Source organism: Mobula birostris, chromosome 32 (genome assembly GCF_030028105.1).
Source record: "Mobula birostris isolate sMobBir1 chromosome 32, sMobBir1.hap1, whole genome shotgun sequence".
NCBI classification, from domain to species: Eukaryota; Metazoa; Chordata; class Chondrichthyes; order Myliobatiformes; family Myliobatidae; genus Mobula; species Mobula birostris.
In genome coordinates, this window is record NC_092401.1 from 16020904 (window position 1) to 16037207 (window position 16304).

Below are 16304 nucleotides of genomic sequence, written 5' to 3' on the forward strand. Positions count from 1 at the left end.
TTGGCGCCATCATCAACCAAGAAGATTCAAGCCTGAAGTCCAAGGACAGTCCAAACAACCACAATGCTGGCTAAACTAAAACCAATCTGGGGAGACAGTAACATCACTCTCAGATCCAAATTGAAACTTCTGCATGCACTTGTGCTCTCCATTTTCTTGTCGGCATGCGAATCACGGACTTTGACAGCAGAACTACAAAAGAAGATCCAGGCCTATGCAGAATATGTCTCAAATGATGGAAGTACAAAAAACCATCACCCAGCACAAGACAGTAGAAAGATTTACTGTCCACATTAAAGAAGAGGAACTTGAGATGGTATGGCCACATAACAAGATCAAGTGGACTTTTAAAGACCATTCTTCAGGGAACGGTGCAGGAGAAAAGAAAAAGGGGCAGACAGAGGAAGCAATGGGCAAGTAACATTGCAGAGTGGGCCGGAGAGTGCTTTGTTGCAACCCAGGCACTTGCTCGCAACCATGAGAGATGGAGGCATCTGGTGCAGTGCTCATCTGTACAGTGCTCCTACGACCCAGGTGAGTTGCAGGATCCGTAACCATAATTGTAGAGGTTTTGCTGGCCTCTCTCTGTGCAGAAAATACTCTTACGGGGGCTAGTGATAGGCAGGTGCGGAGAGGTAAAAGGCCAGAATGGGAAATAGAAGCAGAAGGGAGGGAGAGAGAGAGAATCATTTTACAGATGGAGAAATCAATATTCATGCCATCACATTGGAGGCTGCTGAGACTGAATTTAAGGTGTTGCTCCTCCACTTCAAGGGTGGCCTCATCTTGGCATGGATTGATAGGTTTCTGCATTCTAATTGTCCAGAAGAGTGGAGGTTAAGCATCGTCCTGAGTGTCAACAAAAGTCTGCTTTATGTTGGTGCTCTTCAGCTTGGAAAAGTTCAGCCAACATTGGGCTCTCGTTCCTTGTGGCCATCTCTTGGGCTGGATGTGAATGTTCAGTTCAGAAACAATGAGATGGTTGTCTGCCCAGCACTCAGAACTGCACACAGATTTTGTTACCCTTCTGTCCTACCTGTTCCTCTTCCTGATGATGTCATAGTCAATTAGATGCCAGTGCTTAGAGCAGGAATGCATGCATAAAGTTCTGTTACGGGTGGGAAGGCAGATGACAGTGTTGGTTATCAACAATTCATGTTTGGCACGTCTGGAGTAGCAGAAGACCATTGCCGCTGACCCCATCCTAGCATGTGTTGTCAGAGCCTACTGTTGCATTGATGTCACCAAGATGATAAGCTTGTCAACTTTGGGAACATCAGCAATAACTGATTGCAGTTCTAAATAGAACTTGTCTTTTGACATCATCTGGGTTGGTCATGGTTGCGGATTAAACATTGACCCCAGGTTTCTCCAGCTGTGTCAGCAACTGAATGAAGTAAGTTTTGGAGTAAACACTTAATTGTTAACTGCCTGTAGGAGGTACTGAAGGTGCCAAATCTGGTCCAAAATGGCAGTGGGGTAAAACACAACAACTGTAGCTGCAGGTTACATACAGGTGCTGACAGCTTTGCCTGTACCTGCAGAACTAGGCTAAAGACTGTTCCACTGATGTGAGCAGAGCATGTAAGGACCTGCTAATCATCAAGTAAATGTTACTGAAGCCTGCAGTGGTAAGTGAAGCAATGCAACCTGTCAGAAAACATGTCCATGCACATGTCATGCATAAACTGTGTGTGTCACCAAGGATGGGTTGGGTACCACTACTTCTGCATCTTCTCAACCTGATACTCCGCACCAGGCCCACTACTTTGATCTCCCAGCTTGGCCACCTACTACGCGTATTTCTGTGAATTCAGTTGTGTTGTGAGTGTGGTCAGTGGAACCCCTGGCTAACACTTCTTTGGTCAGAACTCAAGCCAAGACCAAAGATGAAATTGTTCTCTCAGAGTGTTGAAGAGAACCATTCAACATTAATGGAATATTGTTCAAATCATTGAAACACTAAAAAAAATTATTTTATTTCACAATTATTAAAGAATGCCAGTCAGTGATCATAAGGTGGGGGGGGGGGGGGGAGGGGAGAGGGAAGGGGTCGTCAGGACAGTCCAGGCCCCAGACCCTGAAGATAGAATTCTCCAAGAGAGTTATACCACATTGGTAACATTTCACCCACCATCACAAGTAATCCTCTGAGTAACAAAGAAGAATTCCCCTTTTCACCTGCATCTCACATTTCCACTCTCGGCAATTAAAGTAATGAAATAACTTCTCCCCTTCCCTCCTGCTGTTTTCATTCCACCGCCTGCTGGGATTGTTCCCGGACTTCTCGACCCGGTAGTTGCTTCATTTTAAGCCAGATCCCCTCCTCAGTCCGAAGAATCAGCTCCGGTTTCCTGCGCACTTTCTGGGAAGTGTCCAGTTCCAGCTCAAACCGATACAGGGTCAGTGCGACGGTCACCTTCATCTCAGCAAAAGCAAAGTTCTGGCCGATGCAGTTCCTGCAGAGCAGACATGTGACTGGGTACTTAGACAGCATGGAGCTTGCCTGAGTCAAGGCAGCTCATCCTTTTCCTCACTTATATTTTCAGTGCTTCAACCATCAAAGGCATGCATGCATCCTTTAATATCTTATCTACTTGTGTAGCTGTCTTCAGGAAGCTGTTGACTTCAGCCCCTATCCCTCTATATTAGTGCTGTTAATGGTCCAATCATTAACTGTGTACTTCCTCCTTGAAACTGATCTCCCAAAGTAGAACGTCTCACATGTGCCCCAATTATACTCTATCTGCCATTTCTCCACCCATAACTGTAAATGTTCTTTATGTCACATATCCTTTGACAGCCCTGTCCACCACTCCACTAACCTTTGGGCCATCTGTGAACTTGCTAACCCAGCCATCAGTATGCTCACCCAGATTATTAGTACAAACAGAGGTTCCAGTAAGGATACCTGCGGAATACCAGTAGCCACAGACCAACTACCAGAATAACACAAGACACAAGAGCAGAATACATCCAATGAACTGGTCTGCACAGCTGTTTGTGGCAATGAATTCCACAGATTTACCATCCTCTGGCTAAAGAAATGTCTCCTCATCTCCATTTAAAACAGACATCCCTCTATTCTGAGGCTGTGTCCTCTGTTCCTGGACTCCCCCACGACAGGAAACATCTTCTCAACATCCACACTATCCAGGCTTTCAACAGCACCCCACTTCCTTGATACCACCTGCCCCTCCATATCTCTTTGTATCATCCACAAACTTGGCAAAAAAAGCCATCAATAGAACATAAAAATAAGTGGTCACAACACCAGCCTCTGTAGAACACAAATAGTCACCAGCAGCCAACCAGAATAGGCTCCATTTATTCCTGCTCTTTGCCTCCCGCCAATTAGCCCATGTTCTATCCATACTAGTATCTTTCTTGTAATAACATGGGCTCTTATCTCATTAAACAGCCTCATGTGTGGTACCTTGTCAAAAGCCTTCTGCAAATCCAAATACACAACATCTACTGAACCTGATTTGTCGAGCCTGCTCATTTATTCCTGAAAGAATGCCAACAGATTTGTCAGGCAAGATTTCCCTTAAGGAAACCATGCTGACTTTTACCTGACATGTACCCCGAAACACATCTTTAACAATCGACTCCAACATATTCCCAACCACTGAGGACTGGCTAACTGGCCTGTAATTTCCCTTGTTCTGCCTCCCTCCCTTCTTGAAAAATAGAATGACATTTGCAATTTTCCAGATCTCTAGAATCATGCCAAAATCTGTTGATCCTTGAAAGATCATTACTAATGCCTCCACAATCTCTTCAGCTACCTCTTTCAGAATCCTGGGGTGCAGTCCATCTGGTCCAGGTGATTTCTCTACCTTCAGGACCTTTCAGTTTCTCAAGCATCTTCTCCCTAGTAATAGCAACTACTCTCACTTCTGCTTCCAGACACTCAAATTTCCAGCATACTGCAAGCATCTTCCACTGCGAAGACCAATGCAAAGTACTTACAAATACTTATTCAGTCATCCATCATTGCCTTGTCCTCTATTACTATCTACTGCCATTTTCCAGTGTTCCAATATTTATTCCCAGCTCTCCACCTCTCGTTTGCTCTTTATACATCTGAAAAAACTTTTGGTATTTTCTTTGATATTGTTGGCTAGTTTATCTTCATATTTCAAATATAACAGCTCCAGTCCTGTAAATGTCACCCTTGGATTTTATCCCCCTTTTACACTGCAACTCATCCCATTGACTGCAATTTTGAACTATCATCTGCCTGCCCTTCCTGACAGTCTCACTGCACACTGCCTCTGCTTGTAAACCAGCTGCCCCATCCTCAGCCCCATCACTCTGCTTCCTATCCTCCTCGGATTCAGGTGTAATCTGTCCCTTTTGTACAGGTCATATCTTCCCCAGAAGAGATCCCAATAATCTGTACACAAATTGTTCCCTGCACCAGTTTCACAGCCATGCATTCTCCCTCCACCACTGCCATCTACCTTCTATGGGCAAGCCAATTCTGAATTCAAATTGTCCCCTTCAGCTATTCTCTTCTCCTCTAGAGGCAACCTGCCCCACCTAGTATTTCCAGGTTTCTGTTTCATACCACCAGCATCTGCAGCATTTTGCTTTTGCCCCTTTGAGAGGCAGGAACTGGCAGTGGGTTGTGAATGCCCAGGTGTGACCAGGATGTTGGCCAATGGGAGGGCAGTTGACACTGCCCTTCAGCCACAGTCTTTGACCTCTAACCCCTGGCACATCAGCACTATCCCTCAGAAGGAAGCAGGTTGTGACATTGACCCTGGACCTGGGCCAGGCCCTGGACTAGGCCCTGGGCTGTGGGCCAGAGATGTTATATCAGCCCCACTCCCTGCTCTTCCCATTCCTCCTCCTCCTGCCTCTTGTTTTCCCTGACCATCCAATGTCCCTCCTCAAATAACACCTCCCCACTCCTCTTCCCCCATATCATCCCCTTCCCCACCAGTCTCACCACATCTTCCCTCATCCCTCCTAACCTCTCCATCTTCCATCCCTGTCCTCAGATCTCTCAAGCCTCCCTCAGCCTCCTGACTTACCTTCCCACCCCAAGGATATTTACCTTCCTGCAGACAGTCTGGACAGAGCTAAGCCCATTTGTGGAAGTCCCTGGTGGGATGGAGGTGGGCCATACTTGGCTCCCTTTGACCCGTGAGGAAGAAGGAGACAAAACCAGGAGATTGGAATAGGGGGTGGGAGCTGTGAGATAGCTGGAGCAGGCTCATGCACCCTCCCAGTGCAGGATGGACACTAGCACCCTGGTGTTGGCTTTGTACTGGGATGAAAATGGAGTCTTGCTGGGGTCTGGTATCCCTGAGTGACTCTGCCTCCCCCATGCCTAGACATACAGGGAAGAAATATCAAGGGAAACAAGATGATGTAAATCTGGGAGCCCTGGACGTTACCTCACCTTGGACCGGCAGAGAACGGGATGAAGGCATACGGAGCTCTCTTGTCTGCGTTTTCAGAGTCAAAGCGAAATGGATTGTATACCTGGAGGGTCGAACACCAATCAGTTACACATTGTGTTGTGATCCCCAGCTCTCTCCTCCCCATGAAGGACCCAGTGGGAGAGGGGCAAGTGATGGCTTCTCCTTTCCCAGTAGGAAGTGCAGTCCCACACTGGGCTCCCCCCTTCAGATGTATCTGCAAGTGTTGAAGAGCTGCTCAAAGGAGGGAGTTTGGCCTCAACCACATCACTTCCAACCATGGAGAGTGGTCATACTTCCATTTCAGGACAAGGACTCCAAGATTCCCAACAGCCCATGTGACTGGAAGCTAGTGACCAGTGATCTACACAGGGATCATTGTTGCTGGTTTTATACATTATTGATTTTGATATCAGTAGAGGTGGTCTGGTGAGGAAGGTCGTATGTGACACCAGAGTCAGTCACATTGCTGAGAGTAAGGACAGTTGTGATATTGATCAGCGGGCAGGATGAGCAGGACACTGGTAGATGCAATTTAATTTTGATGCCTCTTGGTAGGACTTACACAAGGAACTGCTTTGCCTCACAGCTCCAGGCACCTGAGTTCAATCCTATCCTTCAGTGCTGTCTATGTGGAGTCTGCATGCTCTCCCCATGACAATCTGGGCTCCCCTGCAGAATTTCCAGTTTCCTCCCTTTTCCAATTGTATGGAGCCCCCTCCACACCAAATACATGCAGCTTGGTAGGTCAATTTAAAGTTATCCCTGATGTGTAGGGCTGATAGGATCTGGAGGGAAGGATCAACTATGGGTAGAATACGTTACAGGAAAAATGTGTGAGAAATGGAATTGTCTACACTCAATGGGCCAAATGGCCTCCCTCCAATGTATAAGGAAATATGGAAATGTGGGGAATACTGAGAAACAAGGAATTCAATGTAAACTTTATTCATCTCTTAAAGTGCGGGCTCAGACAGACTGTGTGGTAAAGGAAGCATTCAGGACTCCTGCCTTACTTTATTAGCTGGGCCGAAAATACAGGTGTGGGTGTTGAGGATCATGGCACAAGTTTATAAATACTGGTGTGCAGTTTTGTTGACACACTGTCGGAAGGTTATGAGCACTCTGGAAGGCTGCAGAGGAGAGTGACCAGGAGCAACACACGTAAAACTCTCGAGGAATTCAAGGAGTTAGGCAGCATCTATGGAGGGAAATGGACAGTCAACGTTTCACGCTAAGACCCCTCATCGAACATCCTCCATTGAGTTTTGTGTGTGTCGCTCTGGATTTACATCTGCAGTGTCTCACCAGGATGGAGTGTTTCAGTTCTGAGGTTTTTCCCCCCTGGGATGGGTGGGGTGGGGAAGAATCTGACTGAGGTGTTCAAGATTATGAAAGGCAGAAACAGGTAGTTACTGTTCATCTGACCCACTGGAGACTTCACTGGTGTCAGACTGGCAGATTTTTTTTTTTTGGACCGTTATTTAGTACTTCACTGAATACTCTCCTACATTTTTAATTCACATTGTTGTAGACGTTGCACAGCAGTATGATCAATTTTCCGGTGCTCTTGATAAGTTAAAAGGGAGCAAAGGAATGAGAACAGCATTTCAAAGGAGTGCAGGAGGAGGGTGCAGCAACCCTCAGGGTGCTTGGAAACCCCAGATCCTCGGGTGTTGAAGGGAGTGCAGACATCCACACCTAGTAAGCCAGATACTCAATCCTTGCGATTTCCAAAGGGTATTACTGGAGTTTCAGTATCATTGGAAACCTTTCCCCAGAGTGGAAGTGCCGAAATCCGGAGGGCAATAAATTAGACTAAAGGTTGAGAGATTAATTAGATCCGAGGGAGAACACTTTCACTCAAAAGTAGGTTAGAATCTGGAACTGTCTGCGGGTGTAAAGGCAGCAGAGATTCTCAGTGTTTGAATTGTGTCTAGACGTGCATGTGAATTGCCAGTCTATGTCATAAGTTCTGTTACATGGGATCATGAAGCTGATGGTCAGAAGGGATGTGGTGGGAAAAATGGCCTGTTTCTGCGTTGTGCATCTCCACGAGAATCTCCTACCTCAGGATCTGGCCAGACTGCAGGGTTGTGGTGGGTTCCATAAATGCTGATCAGGCAGGTGTTCCCTGTAAAACAAGTGCACACATTACGTCGGAGATTCTGCAGATGCTGGAAATCTTCAGCAAAACACACGAGATGTTTGTCTGTCGCACTCGTTACATCCTCTCCGCTCCATCAACATATGCACTCAGGGTCCATCCCAACACGCACACTCATGGTCCATATCAACACACTTGCTTGGGGTTCACCTCAACATGGCGTGTCCACAGTCCACATCAGCACCAGACTGGGTTTCTACAGAGATCGTAATCTGGATCTACTGGTGAGTCACCCTGATTCTGCCAATCCGGACAACCTCAGATATCATGGGCCAATGTGACAAGTGCCTCTGAGGTCCAGAATGGGCTGGGACAGGGTGGTGTGTATGAAATTCACGGGGCAGAAGGTCACGGGTCAACCCACAAGCATCCAATATTGGTTCCTCCCCACACAACACCACACAGGGCCAGGAACATGGATTCTGGGCCTCAACTCCCACAGGAGCACAGGTCAGATTATCCCCATCACCTGGTGGAGGAAGACCCGAGAGCACAGGGACAATGGCCCAGCATCCACAACCCCACCCCACCCCCCCCCCCCCGGCATCTAACCCTCACAGCCCCAGAAGCTGACCCCTCACCCTTGGGAATGACCCTGGCGTCAGGGAGCTTGATGTCCTCGGTGCAGCAGCGAGCGACGGTGGTGACCGGAGGGTGGAGCCGCAGAGACTCCTTGATGCACATGGTGGTAAAGGGCATCAGCGAGAGGTCGTCCCTGTGGAAAGAGGGTGGCTATGAGTACAGGGAGACTCCGCTCCTCAGACAGACAGCCTCGGGGGAGGGAGACAAAAAAAAGAGGGGGACATTGAGGTGGGCAAGGGATGGGGAGAGAGTTAAAAGAAAGAAGAGGGAGTGGAGGGAGCAGACAGCGAATCAATAGTTCATATCAAAGACCCTCCATTTAAAGATTTTGATGTATCATTGACTTGAAATATTAAATGAAATTAAAAGCAAAGCTTCAGACACAGAATCCTAAAACAAAGACAGAAAATGCTAGGAATGCTCAACAGTGTCTGTGGAGAGAGAAACTGGTGAAGGGCTCAAGTCGACGTGAGGAGGGAGGAAATATTATCGTCTGGCTGCAGAAGGTGATGGAGAGGGTGGACAGGACAGAGGGAATCTCTCTAGCAGGCTGAGTCTAGAGAGTCTAGAGTTGTCCTGAAGATAAGATATAAGCAAGCTTATCTAGTGAGGGGTGAATGGGGGTAGTTAGGATGGAGAATATAGCCCCTCTTCAACAAAACTGTGAAATGGGGTTATTTGGAGAATGAGAACACAGATGAAGGGATGTAAAAGATGTGAAGTACAGAGCTGTTAGGCTGTGCTAGCAGACAGAAGAACTGAGTTAATATTGTAGTTCTAGTGAACACAACATCATGGAAAATTGAGCAACATTAGGCCACTGGGCCCCTTAAACCTGCCCACTATTCGATATGCTCTTGGCAGATCTGAACCAGGCACCTTCATCCCACCCTCCCATGCCAGTTCCCCATAACCCTCAAATCAATGAAATTTATCTACCTGCAATGATCCCACCTCCAAATTTTCATTCTCCAAATAACCTCACTTCACAAAGGGAGGTGTTGGATCCAACTATTCGATATTTTCTTTGCAGCTTAACAACTAATTGTCTGTTTGTATTTTATATAATTACTTACACGTAACTGCTTTGTATGCTTCCTAGTGCCCACCGTATGTATATGCAGTTGTTCAGTGGCTACATTTGTATGATTCTGGAAGCTTCTCTGGCGCTGCATTAATTGAATACAGGCTTTCTAATTGGCTGGCTCTTTGCTGTGAATTTGAATCAAATTTTTCCTATCTATACAGTTTAAAAGAAGCTTTTGTCTTTTTGCTTCTATCTCCTTTAAATCAGTGGACCTCTATCACTGTTCATTTCCAACTCTTAGTTCCATTAGCGCTTCATAAAATGACCACAAAGCAACAAGTTCTGTGCCTATTTCCTGAGTCCCTGACCTAGATTAAAGCATCAGAATTGAACCGAGGCAAGGGTCAAATTGATTGTGAAACCCTATCATTGAGCTATCCCAATGGAGTGTGCTTGGAATAGGAGAACATGTGAAAACCTGACCAATCGCCACCTTGCTCAGTAAGACAGGATTCAATCACTCACCACTCCAGCTCCTCAACGTCCCTGTCCTTCAGCAGCAGCTCAATCTCCTCCCTGCACTGGCTCTGGTACTCCGGGTGCCTGGCCAGGTTGTACAGCACCCATGAGATTCCACTCGCTGTCGTATCGTGACCTGGGGGAAGAGCGGCAGCTCAGGAAATCATGAACACTCCGACCTGCTTACAGCAGGTCTCCACAGGTTCAAGTGTCTGGGGGTCAGGCAGCAATCCGAGCCCTCAGCCCATCCCACCAGTCCAGATCACAGCTAGGGCCCCTTCCTCAGGGACGGACAGGTAGGGAGACAAACAAGACAACGATCACAGTGGCTGGGAGGGGTGTCAGGCTCTAGCCAACATTTCTAAAAGGCCAGCTGTAGACTCCCTCCATGCCCAATCTCCCATAGGACCCCATGTCCAATTGTCCCATTCCGGCTAACCGCAGATGGGGGAATCCCAGGACTTCAGCATTACTGCACTGATAAACAACCCAGTGTTTGTGGTTAGATATACAGATGCCCTGTCCAGCTGTTCCAGAGGCTCCAGCCCCTTCCAAACAGGCCTGGGAGTTGTATAGTGGGTGGGCAAAGAAGATACGAGTGATCTTGGGCTTTACACTCACAAAGTCCCACAGCCAGCAAAACAACACTGCCTCCATCACTACCCTGCCCTCCATTCCACCCTAGAGACCACCAGGAGCGATATCACCGGCTCAGGATAGAGTCATCAGTTGGAGTGTTGAATACGAAAATTAAGAAGTCGTTCTGCATCCGTATAAAACTTTGTTCGGGCCACATTCAGAATATTGTGTGCAGTTCTGATTGTCTCATTATAGGAAGGATGTGGAAGCTTTGGAGAGATTTGCAAGGATGCTGCCTGGATTAGAGATGGGATCACTTTAGATTTCCAACATGGTCAGCACAGCCATGTTGGGCCAAATGACCTGTTCCTGAGCTCTATCATTACATGTTCTATGTCTACAACAGCCCAGACACACACTGTGATAAGGTGCGGTTCCCACTGATCCTGGGACCCTGCAGTCCAGCGTCAGACAAAAACAAAAGGTCCCTGCCACACCTTAAACATCTGAGGACCACTGGTGTGTGGAAAGAGGAGCACAGGTTCTGTCAACAGTGCATCACACCCACCTCCCCCACCAACCCAGAAAACTGGATGTAAGCCGATTCTTAACTTGCTGTTGGTGGGATTGTGCAGGTCTCCTGCAGCCTGGTCCCCTCTGATGCTCTGAGGCACTTTGTGGTGTTACAAGGTGATGAATGGAGTGGTGACCATGTAGTCCTCACTTTGGTTGGTGCCTCAGCCTGCCGATTCCAGACCCCGGCTGGAACTGAGGAGGACCCCACGGGCGTGACCAGGTACTCACCCTCAAACATGAAGGTGTCAGCCTCCGACTGGATCTCCTCATCCGTCAGACCTTGGCCATTCTCATCCTGCAAATAGCAAAAGCATTTCCACCAGATCTGTCCTTCCTTCTGGAACTTCCTATCCCAGGAGCAGAATTACGCCATTTCCCACCTTAATACCCACCCCTACTATCCCAGTCCCCTGACCCTTCATGGCACTCACTAATCACGCCTGACCTGGCTTTAGCTCCAATGTCCCAAATACTCCTCTCTCTTCTCTTCCCACCCTCACTCCCTCTCCTATCATGAAAAGAGTAATTAAAACCCCACTAGTGGTGGTGCGGTACCACCTGGTTCAAGGGCAGCTGTTGTTAGAGTATTAACAGACATCTTGTACAATAAGATGGAATCTTGACCTCACAATCTACCTGGTTATCTCATAAAGGATGTGCTGGCATTGGAGAGGATCTACAAGGGTTATCCCAGGAATGAAAGGGTTAATGTAAGAAGAGTGATTGACGGCTTTGGGCCTGTACTCATTTAGAAGAATGAGAGGGGATCTTTTGAAACTTATCAAATATTGAAGGGCCTAGATAGAGTGGGCGTGGAGAGGATGTACCCTAAGTAGGGAGTCTGGGATCAGAGTGTGCGGCCTCAGGATAGCAGGACATTCCCTTAGAACAGAAACGTGGAGGAATTTCTTTAGCCAGAGGGTGGGGAATCTGTGGAGGCCAAATCATTGGGTATATTTAATGCAGAAGTTGATCGGTTATTGATTAGTCAGGGTGTCAACTGTTAGGGGGAGAAGGCAGGAAATGGGAGTGAGAAGGGTAATAAATTCCTCTCAATTCTGCATCAGACTTGATGGGTTGACTGGAGTACTTCTGCTCCAATGTGTTAAAGTCTTCAGATCTTGTACTTTATTGTTTACCTGCTCTGTATTTTCTCTGCAATGTTATTGTTTGACCTTTCTCTACCTCAATACACTGTGTAACGACCAGATCTGCATGAACAGTCTGCAAGACAGGCTTTTCATTGCGTCTTGGTACACGTGGCAATTATAAACTAATAATAATAATCTGCTGCCTCTGTGTTCCTCAGTGGCAGAGGCCATGGATTCGAGAGGTGGTGACGGAGCAGATGCTGTTGGTGATAGTGTTGACACGGCACACTCCAGCCACTCTGTGCTGATAGCAGAGAGTGCTCCACCACACCGCTCGTGTGTTTGGGGAAAAAGGAAGTGAGTCACTCACAGGAGGATCGAAGTTTTAAAATAAGATTTATCATCAGAGTACATACAGATCACCACATACAACTCTAAAATTCTTTTTAGTGTGCGCATACTCAGTAAATCTATAGAATAGTAACTGTAAGCAGGATCAATGAAAGCAAGAGCAGAGGAGACAACAAACAGCTGAAATGCAACTATAAATAAAAAGCAATAAATAACGAGAGCCTGAAATACCAAGACAAAGATACCTTAGCGTGGGATTGTTGGTTGTGGGAACATCTCAATAGATGAGTGTAATTATCCTCCTTTGTTCAAGAGCCTGACAGTTAAGGGTGGTAACTGTTCTTGGACATGTTGGGGTGAGACCTCAGGCATTCCTACCTTCTGCCTGGTGGCAGCAGCGAGAAAAGAGCACAGCCTGGGTGGTGAGGGTGATGGATGCTGCTTTCCTACAGCAGCGTTTCATGTAAATGGTTCAATGGTTGGGAGGGCTTTCCCCATAATGTACTGGGCCAAACCCACTAGCTTTTGTAGAATTTTCCATTCAAAGTCATTGTTGTTCCCATACCAGGCCTTAATGCGGCCAATCAATAGGTTTTCCACTGCTCATCTATAGAGAGATATCCCATCCTCAGAGCTGCTCTTGTAGCTGGAGTAGCTGTGGAGCGAGTTTATATCTGATGGTGATGGTGGATGTTGGTGGTGAAGGATTCGGGGAGATTGAGCAGCATTTGATGTTTCTGGGCCTGCACTCAGTGGGGTTCAGGAGGATCAATGGGGGGGGACTTCATTAAAACATAATGAATACGGGATATAGTTGACATGAAGAGGATGTGTCCATGAGAAGCAGAGTCTAGGATCTGAGGATGTGGCCTTGGAATAAAGGAACCTCCCTTTAAAACACAGATGAGGAGAAGTTTCTTCAGCTAAAGGGATGAAAATCTGTGGAGGACTGGTCATTTGGTACATTTAAAGTAGAGATTGATAGATTCATGATTGGTAAAGGGGCTAAGGGTTATGGAGAGCAGGCAGGAGAAAGTGCTTGACAAATTCAGCCCCAATTGAAAGGGAGAGCAGACTCAATGGGCCAAATGGCCTAATTTTGCTCCTATATCTTATAGTCTTATGAATGGCAAAATAGCAGTTAGACTCCCACCAGTTGGAGTTCCCTTTGTAACATGCTTTCCTCTGGAAGGAATGCAATAGCTCAGAAACACCCTCGACCCCCGGGTGTGCGTAGAAGCTGAGACAAGTCAGTTGCAGCGGCCCAGGCCTCACCTTTGACAGCAGCAGGATGTCCAGGAAATCCACAACCTTGCCACGCTTGGATTTAAGCCAGGTCTCCGTCTCCTGATCCTTCAGGATCTCCCGGCGACGCTGGACCACGCCCATCGAGTAGGAGTGCACCAGGTTGCAGGCGCTGTCAAACCGCTTGCTGTCAGCCGTGAACTTGTAAATGAGGTTGATGTGATGTGGCAGGCACCGCTCCCTCTTCACCACCAACGTACTCAGCTCATAGATGGCTCTAATGTAGTCGCTCGACTGCCTGCGGGGCAGCAGGAGGAGCAGGAGATACAGGGTGATGAACGAGGGGTGAAGGTGATAGGTTCCTGGAGAAACACCCAGCCCCATCTCCTCTCCTGCAGGATCTCTCCCCTTGCCTCTCCCAGATGGAACAGGAACACAAGGCTACAGCCGCTGACAATGCGACAGATTTCACAGCAATGTCACTGCTGGTTAACCTCATACTGATTCTGAATGTGTCTCCAAGTGATGAGGGAACATTGTCACCAAGGCAGTGACCAGGATTTACTTCTCAATCAAACTCATTAAGAATTACTGATTATTTGGTCAGAATCTTATGGGATCTTACTGTGAACAAGTGCTTTGTACATCTCATGACTTTACACCTTGTTATCTGTCTGCACTGTGCTTTCTCTGCAAGTGGAACACATTATCCTGCATTCTGTTATTGATTTTCCCTTGCACTACCTCAATATACTAATATATGAAATTATTTGTATGGATGGCATGGACAGCACAGGTTTCCATGTCACGATGATAAACTCATTCCCAGGTACACTCTGGGATGGAGTCCATTATGGGGAGTAACCACTCGCCACACACTGAGGATGTGTACGTTTGGAGATGCCAATGGTGGGGAGGTTCGGGTTGTCGAACCAGTCTCTGCCACCCAACTCCCATAGCCCAGAGACTCAGTGTGGCAACGAGAGGTCCCACTACTGATGTCCGCTGGGACTCATTGCTGATGACTGCACAGCCCCACATCCCATCCCCACCGGACCACCCCACCCCCACCCAAACAAATTCCCACCCCAATTTCACCATCTCACCAACCCAACCCACATGTACCCCCGGATCATCCCCAACACACACTCCATCACCCCGACACCAACACCCCTCCCTTACTCCTACCCTCATCCACCCCACTCCCCATCCTTACCCCACTCCCACTCACCCCACTCCCCACATCCCACCCTCACCTCCCTCCCCAACGCCCACACCCCTGCTCACAGCTGGCAGTTGCTATCAAAACTGAAGGTACATTTCAGTAAACTGTCCAGGGTCATCAGGCTGACGTGGTCAAACATCTCCAGGGAGGGCACCCCTCCCGATAACAGCCGGAACCACTTGTTCTGAAACAAAACAGAGACCATTGGCTCGCAGCCCAGGGGGCACACCGATCCACGGAGGAGGGCACACCAGCCCAGAGCTGGATCACGAAGGCAGCAGAGCAGTGTGCTGACTAGAGTTGAGATGCAGAGTACCTACTGAAGCAGTTCCTAAGGTACAGCCCACATAGCCTCCTGTAGGCAATAGCAGCTACCCATGGGACCGACAGGTGGAAGCTGGAGGGGAGTGGATGGACAGCTATGTGCTCTCTCAGGTCAAACTTCAGCTGCTCCTGATCCACATCAGTCTGACTGCAGGACCTGACATTATACAACCCAGTCTGGTGACTAAACTGGGGTGGCAGGGTGATGCCGAGTAGGGAGGGCATTGTAAAGAGGCAGCTGGGGACTACGGGCAAGCTGGTGAGTAGGCAAGAATGGGACAGGCAGAACGCATGCGATCATTCGCAGTGCACAGGACAGAGAATTGCAGCTGGTTATTTCAATGTTGGCTTGTGTTGGCATTCAAACTGACCCAGTTGCCTTTTGTAACTTCAAACGTTAAACTAATTCAAAGGAAAACACAGGCGTCCAGGAATGTGGGTCTAACTTTGAGTTTACTTTAAGTGAGGTGCACACGCATCACGTGGTAGCATGATGACATATGTAGTTCACATATTTATACATATAGTCCATAATGAAAGATTTTAAAGAACAAGAATGTTTAATCAAATCATATATTGTTTGATATATATAATATCCAAGATAGATATTAAAATGCAATATTGAACAATATATACTCATATTATTTAAATATTAAATACAGGACAGAGCTGGCTGTAGTTGTGCACAAGGGATACAAACAGGCTCTTCAGCCTAACTCATCTGTGCTGACCAAGGTGCCTCCTGAGATAGTCAGTTCTATTTGCCTGCATTTGGCCCACATCTCCCTAAACCTTCCCTATCCACTGTCCAAATGTGTTTTAAATGTTGTTAATGTGCCTGCCTCAATTACTTCCCCTGGCAGTTCGTTCCATACACCAACAACCCTCTGTGTAAAGAAGTTGCCCTTCAGTTCCCCTTTAAACCTTTCCCTTCTCACCATTAAGTCAAACTCTCCAAGTTTAGTATCTCCTGGCCTAGGGATCATTCACCCTTATCCATGCTCTTTATGACTTTATACACCTCCGAAAGGTCACCTGTCAGCCTCCTTCAATCCATGGAAAACAATCATAGACCCTCCTTTCCAATTCCGCCAATCTCAGCAACATCCTTGTGGATTTTTTTGTACCGACTCTAGCTTAATGACATCCTACCTCTGGTATAGCGACTAGATCTGCCTATAGG

The 16304-nt window shown here is 47.3% G+C and overlaps 1 protein-coding gene across 4 annotated transcripts in view; it reads right to left on the reverse strand.

The window, feature by feature from the left end:
• Positions 1–1954: 1954 nt before the first annotated feature.
• The window catches only part of LOC140191292 (ultra-long-chain fatty acid omega-hydroxylase-like), a 63841-nt gene continuing 49491 nt past the window's right edge, over positions 1955–16304 (reverse strand). For all 4 annotated transcript variants that reach the window (XM_072248566.1, XM_072248564.1, XM_072248565.1 and 1 more), the window contains 8 exons: positions 14860–14981; positions 13603–13870; positions 11114–11180; positions 9737–9866; positions 8184–8317; positions 7505–7569; positions 5417–5499; positions 1955–2459 (listed from right to left, as the gene is read on the reverse strand). In XM_072248566.1, the coding sequence (XP_072104667.1) occupies positions 2252–2459; positions 5417–5499; positions 7505–7569; positions 8184–8317; positions 9737–9866; positions 11114–11180; positions 13603–13870; positions 14860–14981 (1077 nt within the window). In that variant the 3' untranslated portion in view covers positions 1955–2251. The remainder of the gene's footprint in view (positions 2460–5416; positions 5500–7504; positions 7570–8183; positions 8318–9736; positions 9867–11113; positions 11181–13602; positions 13871–14859; positions 14982–16304) is intronic.